This window comes from Ranitomeya variabilis, chromosome 2 (genome assembly GCF_051348905.1).
Source record: "Ranitomeya variabilis isolate aRanVar5 chromosome 2, aRanVar5.hap1, whole genome shotgun sequence".
Lineage (NCBI taxonomy): Eukaryota > Metazoa > Chordata > Amphibia > Anura > Dendrobatidae > Ranitomeya > Ranitomeya variabilis.
In genome coordinates this window covers 397,505,183-397,524,121 of record NC_135233.1, presented here as the reverse complement: position 1 = coordinate 397,524,121, position 18,939 = coordinate 397,505,183, and the positions used below count along the sequence as shown (strand labels likewise).

At 44.7% G+C, this 18,939-nt stretch overlaps 1 protein-coding gene across 5 annotated transcripts in view; it reads right to left on the bottom strand.

Annotated features, from left to right (window-relative positions):
* The window catches only part of PCDH11X (protocadherin 11 X-linked), a 1,508,525-nt gene that overhangs the window by 1,246,944 nt on the left and 242,642 nt on the right, over positions 1–18,939 (bottom strand). The window contains exons 4-5 of one of the 5 annotated variants that reach the window (XM_077286504.1): positions 10,395–10,484; positions 1,032–4,241 (exon numbers count right to left, since the gene is read on the bottom strand). The exons of 3 other annotated variants lie outside the window; for them this stretch is intronic. In XM_077286504.1, coding sequence (XP_077142619.1) covers positions 10,413–10,484 — 72 coding nt within the window. In that variant the 3' untranslated portion in view covers positions 1,032–4,241; positions 10,395–10,412. Of the gene's footprint in view, positions 1–1,029; positions 4,242–10,394; positions 10,485–18,939 lie in introns of those variants that run through there. One more of the 5 variants, XM_077286505.1, reaches the window with a different exon arrangement.

The window sequence follows — 18,939 nt, the reverse complement described above, 5'->3', positions numbered from 1 at the left end:
TCCATTTCTGATTTATTATTCAAATGTTATATCCATACTCACTCCATCAATATACTTTCCCCTTCCAGGTGCTTACTTGTTATTTACGTAACTAACTAGCATTTTGTTATCATGTAATTTTTGGAAAATTAGCTTAATTTTGTTGGATAAACTGAAAAAAAGTCAAAGTTAACATTTAACTGTGTATGTTGGTTTATTCACACCTGTTGTACTTGTCCAATTTGACAACTATACTCACAACACCTATAGCGCAGCCTGCGGCCACATGTTGCTTTCTGCGTAAGCATCTTCCTACCTAGCATTTCTTATTACATTATTTTTGGCAAGGGATGAATTGATTAATCAGGGATTAAAAGATTGTCAAAGGTTAATTAAATCATTGTTTAAAATTATAAAAGAAAAAGTGACAATAGCGACAGGGTAGTGTAAAAAATAAAAAAAACACATACAATGACTAAGAATGTGGGAGCTGCTAACAAGAGCAGTATAAGCACCCGCCTACCGGACAAAAGTACTGTCAATCACAGGCTACAATTGGCCTCCTTAACCTTTGACAAGGGTATTAGTGGGGAGAAAGCAGAGGGTGTTATGGAATATATGGTAGGTCACTACTCTCAGCCATAGTAGAATGATTTACCTCTGACAGCGACACTGTCAGTTTGAGTCAGTGTTCTGCTCAGAAAAGTTTGACCCACCATAAATGACTAGGAGGGATATATTTTTCTCCTTTTTTTAATTAAAAAAAAAAAACGACACATGAAAAGTCTGTGTGATTAAATTGCCTGTTTTTACTACCATGTGACTGTTCATTTTTATGGTGACAAAACTTTGGTATTACTAAGTTTGCTTGCGTTTGCTAAGACGGGTTCAAGAAAGTGGAGTGTTACACACTATTTTTTTTTAGAGGGGAGAATTAACATTTGGTCAACTCTTCTAATACATATGTGAGGGTCAAAACAGGGACTTTAGGTCCAAATAACTATAATTGCTGCTGTACAAAAAGTATTGCAGAATTACCTCTCTAAGGCTTTATCATACCATATTTATTCAAATATCTTTTCTCATAAGGGCAAGAAATGCTTGCGACGCCTACGCCACAGCAGACCTAGCTCTGTCATATATTGGGGTACCGAAAAAAAAGAGGAATAATGATGATAGATTGTTATCGGCCGTTATAGTACATCTCACACGAGAAACTGAAAGTCTTGTTCACATTGGATGCTTCTCTTTATCTTATAATAAATAATGCATAATATTATTAACATTTGCAATGCAGAAGTGACTGTAATAATCTGCATATTTCTATCCACTTTGCTTTGTCTCAGCTTTTCCAGGACTATTTCACAGTCATATTTTTTTTTTAATGCACTGAATTATTTTCACACCTTACAATATTTTTTTCTCTATTTTGCTTTTTTTTTATGCCGCTCAGAATTAAATGTGAAAATCTAGCAGTCATTTGGATAATAAAGGCTGCACAGTCACAGACACGGGTCTGTTTAGAAAAACAAGGTGGTTAGGATAAATGGCCCCGTTGGGTCGCACTCGCTACTCTGCGGCGTTATGGAAAGGTCACATGTACCTAATTCGCCAACTCCAAAATCAAGTTTTACAGTCTGTTATTGAACAATGAAATTGACTTATGAAGTTCATGCTGTGCCCTCCATTATGCTGCTTACTGCACCATCAAAACGATTATTGTCAATTTCCTGATGCTATCAGGCACTAAGGTGCCATCGGTACATCTCCAGAGCATCTTTTCAGCCCTAACAAAAGAAATAAATCTTTTAAAAAAGCACTGACATTGAAATTATTATTATATTTTTTCCTTTTGGTCAGGGCCGGCGCATAGAACATCGAGACATCAACCATTTACCTTTTTCTCAGAACTATATTTTCTCTCCGGTAACTATGACACACAATTACAGTAAATAAGCTAAAGTATATTTTTTTTAAAAAAAGATAAAATATCGAACAATACATTAAAAACAACTTTTATGTGAATTTACTGGTCGTCTATCCCAGGGCAGCACTTGATAAAGGAGGAAATGCTGAGTTCAGAGATATATAGTTTTATATAATTTAAGTTAGTATTACACTGTAAAAAGTTGATCAATTAAGAGAAAGCCTGTGAGTCCTGAAGACTCCACCCTACACACAGTGGGAGGGGCCAATAGGACTCACAGTCTTCTTATGAGTCCGGCAGAAGTTAAAACATCACCATTTTTTTATGAATGTACTCAAATCATAGAAAACTATATATCCCCGAGCTCAGGATCACCTCCTCTATCTCATGATACCATTACATAGGAGAACCGAGAGAGATAATTAAAAAGAGCTTCCTTGAAGTATCACATTCTTACTGAACTGAGTACATTATGTTTCTACTCATTCAATGTCTCTTATTTTCTTACCCAAGTCATCTCTTGTGGTTGGAGATATGGGCACTTCTGAATTTAGTTGATCAGTATATGACTCCACCACCGACCTTCACTGGTCTTACTGCTACTTGTCTATTGGTCTAGGAATAGGTGATAACTTGTTAACCCTGTAATCCTCTCCCAATAAATATGTACGGTATATATTATATATGAATTAGATACAAACCTTCCCCATTTTATCAGGAACTTACTGTACAGAGCATAGCTACTTTGATCAGTCTATGGAGGATTGGGGGAAAACTGAGTCTAGTTGCATCAGGTTTCCTGATGGGTGACATAATCCTTTCTCTATACCATTAGCAACTCACAGAGAGGTGGACGGATGGGACTAAAAATTGTCTGCTGGCAGCGGACCCCCCATTCTATGAGAAGTCAGGATGATTACCAGCCCATGGTAAGCCTCATACCGTACAGAATTTTGTCAGGACGCCCATTTCTCAAATCTTCTGCGTATGACATTGATATTGGACGTCTCTGTTCACATGTCCAGATGTCATACATTTATCATGGATACAATATTAAAAACTGGATCTATTACAAATGGAGCAATTATGATGCACATTTTAGTTTCCATTTTGTACCCGTGATTGTAATATGTTTTTACTTGAGTATCCATTTTTACCTTCTTGTGTTTTGGGCAAATGATCAGGTAACGGGTGACATAATGGTTGACCATCCATTGTGACCCACATACGGTACATAGACTTAAATGTTAAAAAAAAAATTTGATCTAGTTGCTTTTTTTGACCAGACTTTATTTATTGATCCAGCCAAAAAAACATAGCAGCTATAAAGGAGGCAAACGGGAGACATTCGAGGACACTTCTGCCCTATTGTAACGAATGGGTCCAACTTTGTCATCCCAAAATGGATCTAAAAACTGAAAATAACTTCTGGAAATGTGAACATAGCCGGTGTGAGCTTTTATGAGGCTAACGCGAAACAAATGTGGCTTCTATTAAATGTAACAAAATGTGTGGTGTGCGAGATGAAAAAACACCATGTACCACATCATTTAAAAAATGCAGTCACTTTATTGAGCAATATATGTTAAGGGGAACACCATATTCCTTTAAATACTCTTCCGGATTATAAAAAGAAAAAAAAGAAACATGATTTTTTTTTTACAGAATACAAATTGTTCTCTCTTTTATAATCTTTCATTTTTTTGTATATTTCTTTAAGAAAACTATAGGGAAATCCAGCAAATTAGCAATCTGTTAAATTACACACACGTCTATTAAATGTACATTATAATAAACAGATCTTTAAAAAGTTTTGTGTATAAAGAACATTACATTTTGTGTTTTTCTTTTTCACATTGATGCATATGTTTTATTGCTCCCTAATTCAATATTAACAACCAGATTATATAAATAAAAATAAATAATAAAAAAAAGCCAAGAAGCAAAAAAAAAAAAAAAAAAGCATAAAAGATATATATTTGTACAAGCAATATTTGAAAACAATGCACTATTTTATTTATAACCATCCCTCCAAGTGAGCGATGGGGAAGAGTCCTTGTCATAGTTCTACCTTGGGTTTTGATGACTACAGTATGACACAAAGTGTGTTGTCCTTGAAGGATAGATACATGGATGACGTCTTGCCCTGGGTACCTTTCATTACGGCTGCTGGAATGGGGTCGTCTCCACATCCATATTAAAGTCTTCGCCAATCAGATTCGGGAGAAAGCTTTTTTTCTCGTGCTGTTTCCATATTCCATGTTTGCTGGTTAAACCTCATTGTGTATGCAAACGATCTCAGTACATGACCTCAGACGCGGGGACGTTCTCAGAGCTGGCAAATAGAGAAACAGCATGAGAAAAACTTCTTCCCGAACCATTTCACCAAACACTATATGGTCATTATAGAAGCACTCCCATCAAAGTGTTCATCCTCTTAATATATTGCAGTCATCACATTATACAGCATTGTGTGGTTACAATTGCTCATTTTACCATTCTAGGCAGTTAATTATTCTCTTTTCTCTGCTTAATGTAGAAACAGGAGGTCAATTTTCCCTGTATAAGTCATGAGTCACTGCAAAAGTCCCTGGAGGGGAGGAGGGGGCAGCTGGGTCAGGAGGTGAAGAGGGGAATGATAAATACAGGGTTAAGAGACTTTCTGTTTCTACATAGAGCAGAGAAAAGAGAAGAATTATCTGGGTAGAAAGGGAAAATGAGCAAATGTAACCACACAGTGCTGTATAGTGTAAACCAGCGCACTCCAGTGATGGGAGTGCTTCATCATTATCATTACAAGATTAATCAGTAATTTTACCAAACACTACATAGTCATTGCGTTACTTTACCCAACAATATTGTCAACATTTAGTCAGTTCATCAAAAAATTAGTAAGTTTATCATGATTGTTATTAGGTCGTTAAGCTAAGTTTGCCCAGTGCTACATGCTCAAGGATATTTACGGAGTCCCTTCACCACTGTCTTTTCTAGGTTGACTACAGTTCTTACGAAGGTCATTGTGTCCGTTTCACAAATTGTTTGGTAAGTGGACACAATGATCTGGTAAGAATTTTGGTCAACATAATTAATAAACTATATACGTTAGAGTTTGGTAATCAATTGACCAAAGTTCTTACTAAGTCATTGAATCCGTTTACCAATCTCTACAATACACGGTTAGAATTAGGTGAATAACGTTATTATTGGGTCATTTGTGTCACTTTCACAAATCTGTAGTACTGTAGAGTTTTGTAAACTGACTCAATGACCTAGGAAATATGTTGGTCAACAGATTACCAAAGCCTAAAGTCCATGGTTTATGAATCAGCTAATCAACATTCTTACCAGGTCATGGAGTCAGTGTTTCAAACTCTATCATATATGGGTCAATAACATTGACTCAATGACCTAGTAAGAACATCAGTCAACTTGGTCATAGACCCATGTATGGTAGAGAATACAACACTGACTTCATAATGGTCAGCGGATTCATAAACCATGCACTCTAGGGTTTGGTAATCTGACCAACGTTCTGAGTAGGTCATTGAGACAATTTAAAAACTCTACTGTATATAGCTCAGGACTCAGGTGGCCACTTTTTTTACTGGGTGACCGCATCAGTTTCACAGGTCATGGATGGCAGAATTTGGTAATCCTAATCAATGACATAGTAAGAATGGTGATCAACTGATTTATAAACCATGCACGCAAGAGTTTGGTAATCAATTCACCAAAGTTCTTACTAGGTCATTGAGACAGTTTACAAAACCCTAGATCCTATAGTATACAGTTGAAAAAATAAGTATTTGATACACTGCCCGTTTTGGTTTTCCCACCTACATAGAATGGAGAGGTCGGTAATTTTTGTCATAGGTACACTTCACCTGTGAGAGACAGAATCTAAAAATAAAATCCAGAAAATCACATTGTAGGATTTTTACATACTTAATTTGCATTTTATTGCATGAAATAAGTATTTGATACCATAGAAAAACAGAACTTAATATTTTGTCCAGAAACCTTTGTGTGCAGTTACAGAGGTCAGAAGTTTCCTGCAGTTCTAGACCAGGTTTGCACACACTGCAGCAGGGATTTTGGCCCACTCCTCCATACAGATCTTCTCCAGATTTCAGGTTTCGGGGCTGTCACTGAGTTTCAGCTCCCTCCAAAGATTTTCTATTGGGTTCAGGACTGAAGACTGACTAGGCCACTCCAGGACCTTGAAATGCTTCTTAGTTGCCCTGGTTCTGTGTTTCGGGTCATTGTCATGGAAGACGCAGCCACGACCCATCTTTAATGCTCTTAATGAGGGAAGGAGGTTGTAGGCCAAAATCTAGCAATACATGACCCCATCCATCCTCCCTTCAATACGGTCTTGGCCATGGTGCAGAAGTTGGAGTGTGATTGATTGAGTGTGTGCACAGGTGTCTTTTATGCAGGTAACGAGGTCCCACAGTTGCAAATAATTAATCAAGGTAATGAGTGCAGAGTAGGAGGCTTCTTACAGAAAAACTAACAGGTCTGTGAGAGCAGAATTCTTGTTGGTTGGTCGATAATCAAATACTTATTTCATGCAATAAAATGCAAATTAATTAAGTCAAAATCCTACAATGTGATCTTCTGGATTTTGTGAGACAGATGATATATTAGTGGCTGCAGAGCAGAATTACATATATATACAGTACAGACCAAAAATTTGGACACCTTCTCATTTAAAGATTTTTCTGTATTTTCATGACTATGAAAATTGTACATTCACACTGAAGGCATCAAAACTATGAATTAACACATGTGGAATTATATACTTAACAAAAAAGTGTGAAACTACTGAAATTATGTCTTATATTCTAGGTTCTTCAAAGTAGCCACCTTTTGCTTTGATGACTGCTTTGCACACTCTTGGCATTCTTTTGATGAGCTTCTAGAGGTAGTCACCGGGAATGGTCTTCCAACAATCTTGAAGGAGTTCCCAGAGATGCTTAGCACTTGCTGGCCCTTTTGCCTTCACTCTGCGGTCCAGCTCACCCCAAACCATCTCGATTGGGTTCAGGTCTGGTGACTGTGGAGGCCAGGTCATCTGGCGTAGCACCCCATCACTCTCCTTTTTGGTCAAATAGCCCTTACACAGCCTGGAAGTGTGTTTGGGGTCGTTGTCCTGTTGAAAAATAAATGATGGTCCAACTAAACACAAACCAGATGGAGTAGCATGCCGCTGCAAGATGCTGTGGTAGCCATGTTGGTTCAGTATGCCTTCAGTTTTGAATAAATCCCCAACAGTGTCTCCAGCAAAGCACTCCCACACTATCACACCTCCTCCTCCATGCTTCACTGTGGGAACCAGGCATGTAGAGTCCATCTGTTCAACTTTTCTGCGTCGCACAAAGACACGGTGGTTGGAACCAAAGATCTCAAATTTGGACTCATCAGACCAAAGCACAGATTTCCACTAGTCTAATGTCCATTCCTTGTGTTCTTTAGCCCAAACAAGTCTCTTCTGCTTGTTGCCTGTCCTTAGCAGTGGTTTCCTAGCAGCTATTTTACCATGAAGGCCTGCTGCACAAAGTCTCCTCTTAACAGTTGTTGTAGAGATGTGTCTGCTGCTAGAACTCTGTGTGGCATTGACCTAGTCTCTAATCTGAGCTGCTGTTAACCTGCGATTTCTGAGGCTGGTGACTCGGATAAACTTATCCTCAGAAGCAGAGGTGACTCTTGGCCTTCCTTTCCTGGGGCGGTCCTCATGCGAGACAGTTTCTTTTTAGCGCTTGATGGTTTTTGCCACTGCACTTGGGGACACTTTCAAAGTTTGCCAATTTTTCGGACTGACTGACCTTCATTTCTTAAAATAATGATGGCCACTCGTTTTTCTTTACTTAGCTGTTTTTTTCTTGCCATAATACAAATTCTAATAGTCTATTCAGAAGGACTATCAGCTGTGTATCCACCAGACTTCTGCACAACACAATTGATGGTCCCAACCCCATTTATAAGGCAAGAAATCCCACTTATTAAACCTGACAGGGCACACCTGTGAAGTGAAAACCATTCCCGGTGACTACATTTGAAGCTCATCAAGAGAATGCCAAGAGTGTGCAAAGCAGTCATCAAAGCAAAAGGTGGCTACTTTGAAGAACCTAAAATATAAGACATAATTTCAGTTGTTTCACACTTTTTTGTTAAGTATATAATTCCACATGTGTTAATTCATAGTGTTGATGCCTTCAGTGTGAATGTACAATTTTCATAGTCATGAAAATACAGAAAAATCTTTAAATGAGAAGGTGTGTCCAAACATTTGGTCTGTACTGTATATCTATACATATGTATTTATTTATGTATGTAATTTTGCCTCTTTGTGGAGATATTAGCAATCAAAGCATTTGGCACCTGGACACTTACCTTTTTTTAAAAAAATTTCAAGTGAGCATTACCAGACAGATTTTATGGGGTATGTACTTGCTCTTCTGTCTGACAAAGGCATATCATAAGCAGGGTGCAACACACTGGGGAATGAAGAACATGCTCCCACAATAGCATTGCAATCTGTTCTCCTCACAGCAGAGCTGAGTGTGACTAACTGAGCGCTTTCAATGCTCATCTCCAGCAATTAGTGTGGGGGGAGGGGCATTATTGCAGAAGTTGAGTTTCATTACAAACACTTCTAGTAGCCATTTTCTCAAATTCAAATGAGCTTTATTGGCAGGAGCAAATACAAAATTGTATTGCCAGAGAACACGTAGTGCTGCATACTCTGCTGTTCTGCCCCTCCCACCACACTGACTGCTGGAGATAAAGTTGTTAGTCACACGCAAGTCTGCGGTAATCTGGCACACGTCCTCACTCTGCAGTGAGGAGAAAATACTGTGCACACACAGCTTGTTCTAAGCTAGAATGGGGACATGTTTCCCCTTGTATGTGGATGCCTGCTTATTATTGGCAGAGCTGGCAGCACCTTGAGAGGAGAGCTACTAGAAGAAGTGTTTGTAATGAGAATTAATTCTGCAGAACTAACCCCCCCACACTGACTGCCAGAGATGAGAACTGAAAGCTGTCAGGTAATCACACTCAGCTCTGCTGTGCTCCAGGGTGATGACAGCAGAGTAAATATGAATGCTATTGTGGGGGCGTCATCTTCTTTCCTGCCTACTTATCATTGGTCAGTGTCATGAAGAGAAAGAAGTACACACTGCAAGTGAGATCTCTCTGGTAACACCCACTTGGACTTAAAGTAAAAAAAATAAAAAAATTGTCTTACTTTACTCTGCAGCCACTATTACATATTGTATCCAGTTCAACATGAAGAATTTGGAATTTTGTGTCAGGTCCTCTCTTTACGGTCATGAAAAGCTTAGTCATCTCACAAAACATCTTCGCAATCTGACATACTGGATGATTTCCTCATACTTTAACTATCCTACTTCTCTTTCTCGTCACCTATAGGCAGTTACCCTGTAAGTCAATGCTTGACTCAGTCTGAGCAATGTCCGATATCCTCAGTCACGAGCTATGGCTCTATAATGTATCACACATTGACTTGTAGAGTATTTGGCTATAGGAGGCACAACAGAGACCGTTCCTTCCTGTATGAGGAGAGCCAAGTTCTTTATTGAATGAGTTGTCCTGGACTTTAATATTGATTTCCTATCCGTAGGATAAATAATTAATATCTGATCGGTGAGGGTGTGACACTCGGCCCCACGCCGATCGGCTGTTCCTGGTGTCAGGGGTGTCTGGTACTGCTCAGTTTCGGCGCTGCACAGCATAGCTCTGTTGAGTCTATAGTGGCCAGCCATGGCCGGGCACTGCACATCTGTCCCTTTTCAAGTCATGGTGGGTTGGATGTGTAGTATCCGGCCACGGCCACTTTACCACCAACTGAGCGTTACCAGCCACCAACAACACAAGAACAGCTAATTGGCAGAGCGCCATGTTTCGCACCTCCACTGATCAGACCTTGGTGGCATAGCCTAAGGACAGGCCATCAATGTTAAAGTCTATAACAACCCCTTAAAAAAATTGGAAAGTTGCTAAAATACAAACGTCACATTGTGGCCAACAATGGGCAACTGGTCACAGATATAGTTATGTGTAGACAAAGTTTTATCTGAAGTATCCAAACAATAGTAGTGTAGCAATCGCTAGTTTATGGCCATTATCTGATCGAGAGGCCCTATTAGTGGTCAACATGACTTTATTAAAAAAAAAGGCGAAAAAAACATTGGATTTTCAGACCAAACCGTCACTTTAAGATCCTTTCACTTGGCTCTGAAGCCGTATTTTGGGATTTAGCCACATATGGCCGGATGACACCCACTAACCGTGACCTACACAACGTTTGTGAAAAGGGTCATCACAAATACAAGACTTCCATCCGGCCACTAGAAAGTAACAAAGTAACAGTTTCGCCTTCTCGTGTTCTAAACTGCGGCGGACGGCCACTATAAGTGTGTGAATGAGGAAAGTAATAGTTCTAAGGACGCAGAGCACTCACCAAGACAGCAAACAGTGATCAAGACACTGCTGTAGGCTGCCCAACATTTACTGACGCTGCATTGTCAAGTATCCAGTGAAAGCGAAGGGGCTGAAATAAAGGGAAGAGATGAAGGTGAAGCACACAAATAAAAGAGGCACAAAAACAGCAAACTCCAACAGTGGCCTCCAAGCTCGGACCCTGCAGGTGCAACAGAACTGCCATCCTAAGCATGCTGGAATTTGTAGTTCTGCCGCAACTAGAGAGACACGGCTTGGAAACCGCTTCCATAAACGCACAGAACAGTTCATTGTACATTTTCCCAGACGGCAAGTTCCAGTTGTGTATATGTGTGTGATGCAAGATGTACTGAATTATCAAGAATACTGGAAAGATGCATTCCGATAATCCAGAAAATCCCGGACTGCAATCACCGAGCCCAATGGTGCAGCCCCACAGCGTCCTGGTCATCGGGGACTGAATGTTGTGGGTGCAGAATATCTACACATAGAAAGTAAATGGAAAATAAAAGCAGAAATCTGCCGGACAAAGGCTGCAAACCCCGTCCAAGAAGAAATGTCCCATCCACCGAGGAAACGGAGGCAGCGCAGACACCGTGACAAGGAGGACACAAGAATAGCAGACACGGGCGTGTGGACATACACAGCGCCGGCCGAGCGTCTGCTCATCACAACCAGCAATCCGAAACTACAATGTAACAACTGCACAGAGACAAGAAATAATGAGCCCTTCATAGATGAAAACTACAAACCTGATGTATTTATATACTCCAGTCACAGCCAGAGCTGCATTCACAATTCTTGTGATTTCCTGGTGCATCAGTGCAGTGCATCATGGGGCCTGAAATACCAGCTCTGGGGTTACGTCTCGTCATTATTAGGGTGGAGAAAATAACATGTTCCTCATGAAACCCAGCAGGACTGTGAATGCAGCTTTGGATGTGACCAGAGTACACTATTTAGTTAAAAATAGGTGATTATCTACTGTAGATATCAACAAATTGCCTATATCTGTCACACAGGTCACAGGACTCATTTACAAAGCTCATTTACCCAGTGGCTCAGTGGTTAGAACTGTACGGTGGCTCAGTTTTTAGCACTGTACAGTAGCTTAGCGGATGAAGCCTTCTGGATTATCAGCCTTTCTGGATAATCGGATTCTGGAGCAGAGGGGTTTCCCTGTATATTCAGACCTCTGCCCGTGGTTATTACATCCTGAAATACACTTTATGTTTTCTTAGTGGTTCGGACACAAGATCAGAAGTCGCTGCTGGTATCAGCGATGATGAATTTTGCCAGAAAATCAATATGACTAGAACATTTATTATATGGAAACAGACGGCGGAATAAAACCAAGCGGCGCTGCGCCCGTGAATCATAGGGTGTAACGTCCTAGACGAGCCACATCGCTGAGCGCAGCAGCCACCAGACAGGACTGGGACCAGCTCGCTGTTAGGGCTGGTCAGGATCCCGCTGAATTCATCTATCTGCCGGCTTCAGAGCAGCGCTCGTGAGCGCTACAGACAAGAGCTTGTAAGCGCTGCACTCACTGTCCAGGAAACGGAGCACCGCTGATCGGCTGCAGAGATGGCCGCTCACAGACAATGAACCGGAACTGATACAATGAAATATCTTTCCGTTCTTGAGAACAGAGAAGATTTTTAGTTACCAGTAAACGGCAAAGTCCTTTTGTTCTTACAATTATTTTGCATTTTTCCCATTTAAGAAGACGAGTCACCGGCTTTACAATCTGTGGTGTGACAAATGAATTAAAGGAATTCTCTGTAAGTAAACGCTGATAATGATACATTGTGTTAGGAGTTATTTATTTATTGTTCTGGACACAATGAAACAATTTGCTACATTGTTCTAACCTGCAAGAACAGAACAAACACAAGTGTGAATCCTGACAAAGTCATTTAGCGAAAAGTAAAGAGAGTCAAGAGGCGTATAGGAGACGCGGCGGAGCTCGGGCACATGGCGGGTGCAGCCTGCGACAAGCGGTGGATGCGGGGTTCGGGCACATGGCGGGTGCAGCCTGCGACAGGCAGTGGATGCGGGGCTCGTGCACATGGCGGGTGCAGCCTGCGACAGGCAGTGGATGCGGGGCTCGTGCACATGGCGGGTGCAGCCTGCGACAGGCAGTGGATGCGGGGCTCGTGCACATGGCGGGTGCAGCCTGCGACAGGCGGTGGATGCGGGGCTCGTGCACATAGCGGGTGCAGCCTGCGACAGGCGGTGGATGCGGGGCTCGTGCACATGGCTGGTGCAGCCTGCGGCAGGCGGTGGATGCGGGGCTCGTGCACATGGCGGATGCAGCCTGCGACAGGCAGTGGATGCGGGGCTCGTGCACATGGCGGGTGCAGCCTGCGGCAGGCGGTGGATGCGGGGCTCGTGCACATGGCGGATGCAGCCTGAGACAGGCAGTGGATGCGGGGCTCGTGAACATGGCGGGTGCAGCCTGCGACAGGCAGTGGATGCGGGGCTCGTGAACATGGCGGGTGCAGCCTGCGACAGGCAGTGGATGCGGGGCTCGTGAACATGGCGGGTGCAGCCTGCGACAGGCGGTGGATGCGGGGCTCGTGCACATGGCGGGTGCAGCCTGCGACAGGCGGTGGATGCGGGGCTCGTGCACACGGCGGGTGCAGCCTGCGACAGGCGGTGGATGCGGGGCTCGTGCACATGGCTGGTGCAGCCTGCGACAGGCGGTGGATGCGTGGCTCGTGCACACGGCGGGTGCAGCCTGCGACAGGCGGTGGACGCAAGGCTCGTGCACATGGCGGGTGAGGACTCCGACAGGCGGTGGATGTGGGACTCGTGCACATGGCGGATGCAGCCTGTGACAGGCGGTGGATGCGGGGCTCGTGCACATGGCGGATGAGGACTCCGACAGGTGGTGGATGCGGGGCTCGTGCACATGGAGGATGCAGCCTGGGACAGGCGGTGGATGCGGGGCTCGTGCACATGGCGGGTATAACCTGCGACAGGCGGTGGATGCGGGGCTCGCGCACATGGCAGTTGTAGCCTGTGACAGGCGGTGGATGCGGGGCTCGTGCACATGGCGGGTGCAGCCTGTGACAGGCGGTGGATGCGGGGCTCATGCACATGGCGGGTGTAGCCTGCGACAGGCGGTGGATGCGGGGCTCGTGCACACGGCGGGTGCAGCCTGCGACAGGCGGTGGATGCGAGGCTCGTGCACATGGCGGGTGCAGCCTGCGACAGGCGGTGGATGCGGGGCTCGTGCACACGGCGGGTGCAGCCTGCGACAGGCGGTGGACGCAAGGCTCGTGCACATGGCGGGTGAGGACTCCGACAGGCGGTGGATGTGGGACTCGTGCACATGGCGGATGCAGCCTGTGACAGGCGGTGGATGCGGGGCTCGTGCACATGGTGGGTGAGGACTCCGACAGGTGGTGGATGCGGGGCTCGTGCACATGGAGGATGCAGCCTGGGACAGGCGGTGGATGCGGGGCTCGTGCACATGGCGGGTATAACCTGCGACAGGCGGTGGATGCGGGGCTCGCGCACATGGCAGTTGTAGCCTGTGACAGGCGGTGGATGCGGGGCTCGTGCACATGGCGGATGCAGCCTGGGACAGGCGGTGGATGCGGGGCTCGTGCACATGGCGGGTGCAGCCTGTGACAGGCGGTGGATGCAGGGCTCATGCACATGGCGGGTGCAGCCTGGGACAGGCGGTGGATGCGGGGCTCGTGCACATGGTGGGTGCAGCCTGCGACAGGCGGTGGATGCGAGGCTCGTGCACATGGCGGGTGCAGCCTGCGACAGGCGGTGGATGCGGGGCTCGTACACATGGCGGGTGCAGCCTGCGACAGGCGGTGGATGCGGGGCTCGTGCACACGGCGGGTGTAGCCTGCGAGAGGCGGTGGATGCGGGGCTCGTGCACATGGCGGGTGCTGCCTGCGACAGGCGGTGGATGCGGGGCTTGTGCACATGGCGGGTGCAGCCTGGGACAGGCGGTGGATGCGGGGCTCGTGCACATGGTGGGTGCAGCCTGCGACAGGCGGTGGATGCGAGGCTCGTGCACATGGCGGGTGCAGCCTGCGACAGGCGGTGGATGCGAGGCTCGTGCACATGGCGGGTGCAGCCTGCGACAGGCGGTGGATGCGGGGCTCAGGCACATGGCGAGTGCAGAATGCGACAGGCGGTGGATGCGGGCTCGTGCACATGGCGGGTGCAGCCTGCGACAGGCGGTGGATGCGGGGCTCAGGCACATGGCGAGTGCAGAATGCGACAGGCGGTGGATGCGGGCTCGTGCACATGGCGGGTGCAGCCTGCGGCAGGCAGTGGATGCGGGGCTCGTGCACATGGCGGGTGAGGACTCTGAAAGGCGGTGGATGCGGGGCTCGTGCGCATGGCGGGTGCAGCCTGCGACAGGCAGTGGATGAGGGGCTCGTGCACATGGCGGGTGCAGCCTGCGACAGGCGGTGGATGAGGGGCTCGTGCACATGGCGGGTGCAGCCTGCGACAGGCGGTGGATGCGGGGCTCGTGCACATGGCGGGTGAGGACTCCGACAGGCAGTGGATGCGGGGCTCGTGCACATGGCGGGTGAGGTCTCCGACAGGCGGTGGATGCGGGGCTCATGCACATGGTGAGTGCAGCCTGCGACAGGCACTGTACACAAAGATTCTGACCCAGAGGAAAGCTTCCTCGTACCATCACCCAAATCGGGGCAGATTTATCAATCCTGCGTAATTCTTAGACAATGCAAACTTAGATTACAGGGTCTTAAAATGCCCCGAATTCATAGTGGTTCTTGCTGTTTGCTGAGTCTATTTGTAAGTGTAGTCTTCCTGTCTCACATCTGAGGCCTCTCCATGTCACGCCCCATTGTCAGCTGTGCAGCCGTATAATAAATATGGTGCAAGTCATGAATGGCAGGTTTTTTGTGTAAATTACAGCAGAATTCTGGAGCAGAAATCTCCGGCAGTGTATGAAGTCGGACGACACATGACTGGAGATGGACAAATCAAGTAGAACTGAATTCTAGAATTTTACAAAAATGTGCAGACTTTTTTGTAATTTGCTTGGTGCGAGTTCAGCAAATTGGCAACTAACTGACTAAAGGTGAAAAAACAAAACAAAACTCCCTTCACTCCTCGCCCCTCTGGATGCCCCCACTGCTATCTGCCCGTCGTTCAGTCCTAAGGGCCTCCATTGCATTTTTGATCCGGTGTTCATGGTGCACGTTTTGGGGCCTACTCATGGCCAGAACTGATCTCTACGTTGTATATATATTTATGGGGTTTGGGTCAGGAGACCAGCGGCCGGTCCTGACATTGCAGTCGGTACCTGGACTGTGAAAGACAGATGTGAAGACCCCTAGTAGTGAGAAGACAGAGTAAGAAGAAGAAAAACAGATGAGAGTTAGAGAAAGTGAGCAAAAGTGCATCATTAGTGAGTCCGAGGTGCACAAAAAAAATTCTATAACAGAGATGGATCAGATTAGTACAAAGTAGCGGATCGTGAAGAATTTGAATTTGCCCGTTTGCACAGTATTTCCCGGGAAATTCGATTTGCAAAGACTGTAATGTCCCTTATTATCCTGTGGGTTCTTCTCAGACCCCAGAGCATAATGAATGTAAAAACTAGGAAGTATCTTTACACTCACCAGTCACCCCTCTGCTCCTCACCGCCATGCCTCCGGTCCTCGCCACATCTTCTGATCCCCCTGCTCTGTGACAGAGACCTGGGACTTCTGGCTTTCGGGAGGTCAAGTCTTGTGATGTGACCTTTGGCGCACAGGTGGATTCCCCCACAAATGGCAGAAGACTAGAAGATGAGGTGAGGAGCATATGGGTGGCGGAGAGTAATAGAGGGGTTGAGGAGGTGAGCACTAAAGTGAGTGGAAAGATTAAAAAATAATAATTGCCTTTTGATCAGCTTTTATGGGTCAGAAAAGTGGAGACAAGGAGCCGCCATTCTACTGAATTCCCATAGAAGTGAAATGCAAGAAAAATCTGCATATTGGAGAATGTGGGGTTTTGTAAGATTGAGTAGACTCTATTTGCTTATCTCTATTACTAATCATGGCTGAAAAGCTATGAACAAGCTGACACCAGAAAAGTGCAAAAGTTACTAGAAAGTTACTGGTCACTTTCCAGAGAAGCGTTCCCCTTTAAGGGCTCGAGCCGTTCCGTCAGCGCGGAGGATGAGCGTCACTTCCTGGCAGATGAACATTTCATGGAGTAATTGCCGAGAAGTGGCGGCAGTGCTAGTCATAGGCCGAGGACAAGCAGCGCATTAAAGTGCCTGGGAACATCTCCCCATGGCCCGTGATTTATGGACAGGGGCCGCCATCTTCCTCTTCTTTATCGTTGGCCGTACAGGATTAGATACATGAATTCTTTGGCACTGATACAATGTCTAATATGGTTCAATTAACTCAGCAGAAAATAAACAGATGACCGGGGCCGGCGTCGTATATCCTTATCATTTTACGGCCACGCAAAAAAAAACATCATGAATCTGAAATATATCAACTGATAATGTTTAACGCAGTGCAATAATGATCAGACGTATTTGGTTAGAAGACGCTCGGCGCCTGATTAATAAACTGTGAGACGCGGATTTGCTGATTCGCCGTTATGCAGTACATTCCATATAATCCGGTATACAGGCAACAATATGCCCCTTGTTGTGCGCACAGCTCCACCCACTTGTCACTTACAGACAGGTCAGGTATCCAGGGTCGGGTATTAGCTACATTTTATTAAAAGCAGGAAAGACAATGATCTCCCAATATTTATGAAGCAACAGATTGTGGCGTGATTCACAGACCTGGTGCATGTCAATGCCAAGATATGATGCATCGGAGCCAGACACGGACGCGTTTATGGCTTTTTATTACATTGTTGCTCCTGCAGACCCCTGTCCATGTATTTCACAAACTGACAACTATTTCATTAGACTTCATGTAATACAAAATGTTCCCAGTAGTGGTCGCTGCTAGGAAAATGCATGACCAGGTCAAGTTATACCAGCCAGGTGCTGCCGGTTACAGCATCCAATCTCCTGAAATAGGAAATCGGAGACTTTTTAATACACATCTTTTTGCTACTTCTCTATTTTAACCTCTGAATGTAGCACACAGTGTATAGAATGGACAATATCCTTTTTTTTCTATTGCTACTATGCTTCTTAGGCCTCGTTCACATGTTCATTATTTGGTCAGCATTTTACATCAGTATTTGTAAAACATAGTCAAGGAAATTATATTAACAGCTCCATTCTTTCCACTGCAGGCTGCATCCAGATATTGTTATACTACTGGTTAATCATGATGGAGCCCCGATGAATAAAGGAAAATCTTCAGAAAGTCTTTATAAAATAAATTGAGCAACACTTGCAACAAATATTATTTCCTTTGATTAACCGAAGATAAGAAATAAAGTTTCTTTCAACTAGTCATAACTAAAAATCTACCATTCCGTGTATACAGCAGAGATTTATGCGTCTCATTTGTGGGCTCATTCAAATGTTAGTGATTGTTCTTGGACGCAAAAAATCAGTCCGAATTTCATCAGTGATTACTATGAGAGTTTCTTTGGAGTTTGGCCATTTAAACCATCGGAGTTTGGTCATGATGTCATCATTTTTTTTCTAAAAAAAAAAAATAAAATATGATTTAGGTTTCTCACGTTTCTCATAATAAAGAGTCCGTGAACAACCGACAGCACAGTGCTGTCTGATATTTTCATGGACCCATACATTTGCATTAGTGAGTTTAATCCAAGACGCGGTCACATCTCTGTGATTTTCTGCGGAACACTCAGTCTGTGAAAATACACAGACATGGGAACAGCTCCATATGCCACAGGTACGAGCTCTGTATGTGAAAGACACAGATAAAACACGTGTGAGAAAAACTGACGTATAAGAAAATGGTTTCAGGTCTGATTTCGCGGTTCTGTTTTAATTTAGTCCTTTTTAGGCTTTATTGTAATCTGGTCTATGAATTTTATGCTTCATCTCCGCTTCTTGCTAGACTCTTCATTTGCATTATTTCCTAGAAATCATATGGCCCATGTCACCAGGAGAACCACTGACAGTACTCAAAATAGAGCAACGAGAAAAAGGTGGAGGAGTTAGCAGAACACTCACTGAGCTCAATTTTTACTTCACATGAAACACCCACTTAGCTCAAAACCGGCATTTCACATGAAACACACAGAGCTCAAAACCTGCAACTGATATGAAATGCCCACTCAGCTCAAAACCTGCCAGCTCACATGAAATACCAACGGAGCTGAAAACCTGCAACTGATATGAAATGCCCACTGAGCTCAAAACCTGCAACTGACATGAAATACCCACTGAGCTGACAACCTGCAACTGACATGAAATGCCCACTTAGCTCAAAACCTACTGTTTACATGAAATACCCACTGAGCTCAAAACCTGCAGCTGACATGAAATACCCACTGAGCTCAAAACCTGCAGCTGACATCAAATACCCACTGAGCTCAAAACCTGCAGCTGACATCAAATACCCACTGAGCTCAAAACCTGCAGCTGACATCAAATA